Below are 6,122 nucleotides of genomic sequence, written 5' to 3'. Positions count from 1 at the left end.
AGCAAGTGTATAAATAGCAAAAATTGGAGGAAAAACGAGTTCACTTTTTAGATCGCAAACTACGGGAATGGATTATCTACGGCCACTGGACCATCCAGTGACATCACATCCATCAAACAAAATTGAAAAAGAAAAAAGTTGATGAGAGAGATGAAGTTTAATGGTTTTGATCAACACTTGAGAGAATCCAGTGGAAAACCTGTAACACCCTAACCCATACTACCCTTAAAAACGTAATTTTAAAAACTTTTTAACAAGTGTAAAGGCAGAGTGCCACGCGGTAATTAAAACGCAAGCACACACACAGAGCGTCATGAAAATTTAACATGAAAAGCAACAGCGGATTCAAACTAACAAAGCATGCATATATATACATATATATATACATAAGCCATATTCATCCCTAAGGATGTCACTTATACAATAACTAGCATATCAAAAGGTAACACCGATATACGATGAAATCCAAGCGTAATCCCCGACTCGATGTTACATTACCAGAGCATTTACTATTTACAAACTCTAGTCAAAAGCTAGTACTAAGAGGAGTAATCTATGCTAAGCCTCCTCACCAAAAGGTACTTCAACACCACGCTAGAACAGCAGTCTAAACGTCGGCACAATCCTCAGCCTGAATATCTGAACCCCCAAAGGTCCAGCAAATAACACAAAGCAGAGAGTTAGAAAACATAATCGCATATCATACGAGCATAAGAAAGGTCTTACACTTTCGAACTACATCATACATATTCTAACTCACGCCAAAACATCGCACTAAACGATTATCAATTAATAAGGTTCAACACATTTCAACCAACTAATGTCACATACATTTACCAAATATATGCGCATTTACCCTAAGGTATCTAATGCCAATTAATTCACTGTCATGCCATCCCTAGACATAACTAAATGCATGTGGTACCAAGATGTCTCACCAACGGTGGACCAAGAACAGTTTTATATCATGCTGGATATGTCGGAACTTACCGAACCATCTTATCTCCCTTGGATAAGCCAACACAGTTTTATATCCTGTTGGATAGCAGCTCTGGACTCATGGATTCATCTAATCCGATCCTCGGCTTCATTATGGACACATAATCCATTTTCGTTATTGGAACCCAGTTTCCAATGTTCACATACAATCATGAATGCATGTATGTATACACATATCAACCATATGATATTCTCTAGCTCGAAGCTACTCTTTTATGAATGCGGGAACATAATCCTAACACATTCACTTAACATTGCAAATTAATGCCAAAACATAACATTGCTCACTTAAGCTACAACTTATTGCATACACGTTTATCAATCATATAACGATTAACAATAAGCATTAACAGTATCAACATGTATCAACAATCATGTAAGGATACCCTTAAACCATGATACAAGTGCCTAAATACACTTACAACCATTAACAAAAGTTGCAGGTTCAGTACTGTTCGCTAAGCGAATCCATAGCGAACAGGTAGCGAACTTATTCGCTAAGCGAATCTCAGTTCGCTGTAGCGAACTACATCAGAGGATTACAGGTACATGGCGAACAGGTAGCGAACTTGTAGCGAGCTTATTCGCTGTAGCGAACTCCTGTTCGCTAAGCGAAACTACACCAGAAGGAAAATATCTGTTCTTGAGCTATCTAAGGCGGTTTAACATTGATTCAGCTCAAAAATTCATCCAAACATGTTATAAAATTCATATAAACAGCCATTTCAAACATATATGGTATCAAGGAACATTAATCATCCCTTCCAAACATCCAAATACCTCAAATAATCAAAATCATGCCAATTTCTTAGATCCTAAGCAATCTTCATAATTTTTCCAACATGATCCAAACACATACATATTTTTCATGGAATCAAACTAGTGATTAACACATACAAAGTGATGATGAAGAACATCACACTCACATACAAAAGCTTAGTCAAAAATCTAAAAGAAATTGAGTGGGAGAGTTCGGGAACGGAGACATAGACAATCTCCCCTCTCCTTATCACTCAAGAATCATGAATTCTAATCTCTTACCTTAAACAAAGATGATGATCCAAGCCTTCTCTTGCTCAAACTTTCTCTCTTGATCAAACCCTAGCCCTTGCTCTATGGTTTTGCTCTTGCTCTACTCACTCAAAACTCAAAGAAATGAATTGTGAAACTATTCATATGTTTGACTTGCTACTTATACTACTTCCCATTATCATGAACCAAGCCCAAATGGCTTAGGCCCATTGCCTCTCACGCCCATAAGCCCAAAACGAGTGTTCTCGCGTCTAATAACTTACGCTCGGCTGAATAATTATTCGTCGCTCACTAAAATAATAAAAGCCAATTAATAAATAAAATACATTTAATAAAATATACGAATACGAAAAATGGGTCGTTACAAAACCCACCGGAGAGGATCCATTCCCGCAAACTGCAAACTGAGTTCGCATTCTAGGATGCGAATCTTATAAAAATCAAATTTTTTTGTCCTCTTCACCCTTCTCTCATCTCCCGTGAAATAACTTTGAATAAAACACAATTCGCAAATTAAAGTGTGAACCATTCATTCACATAATTCATATTTTCTGTCAAACTTATCAACTCTTGTATCTTTGATACATGTCTATTGTGAGGATAAATGTAAACTTGATCATATCAAATAAAGTAACAATTTAGTATAGTTATATTTACAGTGTGTGTGATTGATCGATAATGTCACAACTGCTCCTGTGCCAAATTAAAATATGATATAAGATAGTGGCCACATTTTCATAAGGTTCATTAGTTAAAGTGTAAAAGTGTAAACTAAGTTCGCTCTCTAAGTCTAACTAGCCAACTGTGTTTTAGTTCACTTTCTAAGTAGCGAACTTTGTTTCAGTTTGCACTCTAAGTAGCGAGTGACACTATTTTATACTCAAACTCAACGTTTGTGCCCTCATGAATGAAAGAAAAACATGAAATAAAGAGTTCGCTTTCTAAATAGCGAGAAGGTTATTATGGTAATTCAAGGGGGTGCATGAGGAATTCTAGAGGGCGCAAAAAATAGATCTCAAAATCCTATTGGAACTTTCACATATAATCTTGGGCTTCAAAATTCTCAATCATTTTTTCCTGCCTTGAACTTTCACAATTTTGACATCCTGATTCAACTTCCCTTTACTATTTCATGTTAGAGATCTACTTTTCGCACCCCCCGAGACACTCAGTCACCCCCTGGAAATCCCATTATACCCCTCTCGCTATGTGTGGGGCGAGCGTTAAAAAATGAAGAATTGCTGAAAACACCGTTCGCCAGGTATATGGCGAGTAAATGGACGGTGGTTGCTCGCCCTGGGTGTAGCGAGCGGTGTCGGTGGTAAAAAACACCCCCCACTCAGTCAAACATTGTGCCACGTGGCACAACGTGATTGGACATGAGGGAGGCTGTGACATAGCACCGACCAATCACAATGGAGCAGAAATGCTATAAATGGCAAGGCTTTGTGTGAAAAAATTTCACACCACTCTCTTCTTTCCCTTCTTCTTCATTCTTTTTCTGTCAAATTTTTTTCCTTTGTTTTAGTTGTTGTTTTAGTTACAGTTATGTGTAAACGGCGGCATAATCCGTCGTCGCCTAATCATAACATTTTTATCGGTGTTGTTTTATCACTAATTGAAATGTTATGGTAGTCGACGGTGGACTTTTTGCGTCCAAATTAAAAATGTTATGACTAGGCGAAACAAACCCGAGTTGTCATGGGACATTGAGGCATGACAATGTATTTTGGTGTTAGATTTATTAGTTTTATTTTAACGTACTTTTTTTTGTCTAACGCCAAACTCGGGGAAATGAAGACTCTAGCAATTAGGGTTTCTTCTCTTTATCAAGATTTCCTGTCAATATCATACACACGTTTCCTCTTCATTTGTAATGTACTTTTTTTGTCTAATGAAATGAAATTTCTCTTCCTCTGCAATTTTCTGTAATTTTCTATTCTGTTACTGATATATTTCGCTGTATGTGTGGCGAACTGTTAAATATTTCGCCATACATACAGCGAACTGTTATTTATTTCGCTCTGTGTATGGCGAGCTTACGTAACTAATAACAAAAGAGAACAAAATTAATTGAATAAAACAACATTAATTAAAATTAACTTATCATTAACATTAAATTAACAAGACATTAATTAAAAAAACAGTTAAATAACGTAAACTAAGGATCAGATAAATTAACTGCGTAGACTTCGTCCTCTTCGGGTCGTACCATGAGAGCTGCGATTTCGTCGTAGGTCCTCGGACGGGTCGGACGGATCATGCAGGACAATATATTTTCGACAGATCTAACCAACTCCGTGTCCAGCTCGATCGGTACATAACTCCTGTACTCTGAGAAAACAGAGAACATTGTTCTCACATCGTCGTTGTTATGAAGTTTGACGTGTGTGAACAACATTGTTCCGTTGTTTGAAATCCCCGACGGACGACGGTACTCGACATCAGTTACCATTCTTGGATCTCGGAAGTTGAGACGTCGGTTGATTTGAGTCAGCTGCTGCTTCAGATCACTGAGTGAAACTTGTTCGTGAATTCGAAACAGATTCGCGTTTCCGCCGTTGAAGTAGACTGCGGCTAGGCGGGTGTTTGGTTGATATTCTACACTCTCCATATTTTTTTTTTGGTTTGAGTTGCTACTGATCCAAATACCCATATTTATACACCTTCCCACCAATTTTAGACCACACACATGTCTGTGTCAATAGTGGCCACTCAATTTCATAACGCTCGCCTTGTACGTAGCGAACTGTTAGTTGGTTCGCCTCACATATGGCGAACAAGCAGGGTTGATCGCCCTACCTATGGCGAACTATGACTTGCTCGCCTCACACATGGCGAGATATAGCAGGTCTGAGGGCCAGAATGATGCCCATGTTTATACACATCTATCCAATTTTGGACTTTCCTGTTTCGTATCAAATCTAATCAAAAATTCACAACCAACAACATTTCAAATATTGAAATAAACAAGCATCAAAAGGCAAGCATATGAAATACATATTTACATAAACATCATGTTCACAAAATACATTATCCGGGAAATTAAAACACCATGATCAAATGTTCACAAAAACATATATATACAACAGTATAATGTAACACTACTGCTCCTGCTGCTGTTCCTGCTGCTCTGGCTGCTCTTCTGGATGCTGCTGACTACTAGTAGTGGATCCCGAAGCAGTCATCCTCCGCCTCCAGGTCACGTATCAACTCCTCACCCTCAACACCTGCATCCTCCACATCAACATCAACATCATCAGCACCAGCAGTAGAAGATGAACCACCCTCACCCGCCTTCTTCGTATTCCTTCTCTTAGGAGGATGTTCCTCGGCGTTTTTCCTCCTCGCCGATGCCGTGACCTTATTCGGCCGACTACTTTTAGCTACTTCATCGCTCTTGTCTCCCTTACCACCCTCAGCAACAGTCTTTCGCTTCATTTATAAACCCTAAAACCACAAACAAAAGCAAAACAGTCAAGGCAAAATCAAACTCAGTCAAACAGATCCAGAAGGCTCGCCTCACATACGGCGACCAAATTCATGCCGCTCGCCTCACCTAAGTCGAACGGAATCAAAAAAGCTCGCCCCACAACGGGCGAACTATAGCAGCGTAAACTAAAAAAAAAAAAATCGAAAGAATTTGCATGAAACGTCAAAATGTGGTCGTACCTGTTGGAGTAAGCCCTAAAAGCCAATCTGTTTTGATAGAATCTTCTTTTGTATCATGACTTTGATTTATATATTTAATATATATAATAAGGCATTTCTTTATTATGTTTGTTTCAAACTAATAAAGTCCCTAGAATAGCTAGTCTGATTAATGGAACATTAAGTGTGACTTAATAGTGAGACTCCATTAAACATAAGGACATTATTCTTAAAGTATCCGTAGTCAAGTTTTACTGTGATGTGGGATAACAGTAAAACATAGAGACTATTATGTGAGTAGACTGATGACCTCATCTCACGTGTCATGGATATAAGATATCAAGTCTTCACATAGATATAAATATTAGGAGTAATATTTATATTGGATTGACCCACCATGAGAATACTACATAGTGTGTTATGAAAAATGTCATAAGTTA

The 6,122-nt window shown here is 38.1% G+C and overlaps 1 protein-coding gene across 1 annotated transcript; it reads right to left on the bottom strand.

The window, feature by feature from the left end:
• Positions 1–4,192: 4,192 nt before the first annotated feature.
• Positions 4,193–4,645, bottom strand: LOC123886231. Its single transcript, XM_045935565.1, has one exon. The coding sequence runs from the start codon at positions 4,643–4,645 to the stop codon at positions 4,193–4,195; it is 453 nt and encodes a 150-aa protein (XP_045791521.1).
• Between the last annotated feature and the right edge of the window lie 1,477 nt (positions 4,646–6,122).

Source organism: Trifolium pratense, linkage group LG5 (genome assembly GCF_020283565.1).
Source record: "Trifolium pratense cultivar HEN17-A07 linkage group LG5, ARS_RC_1.1, whole genome shotgun sequence".
In the NCBI taxonomy this organism is placed as follows: Eukaryota; Viridiplantae; Streptophyta; class Magnoliopsida; order Fabales; family Fabaceae; genus Trifolium; species Trifolium pratense.
The sequence above is the reverse complement of the archived record's forward strand: the minus strand, read 5'-3'. Positions and strand labels throughout refer to the sequence as shown.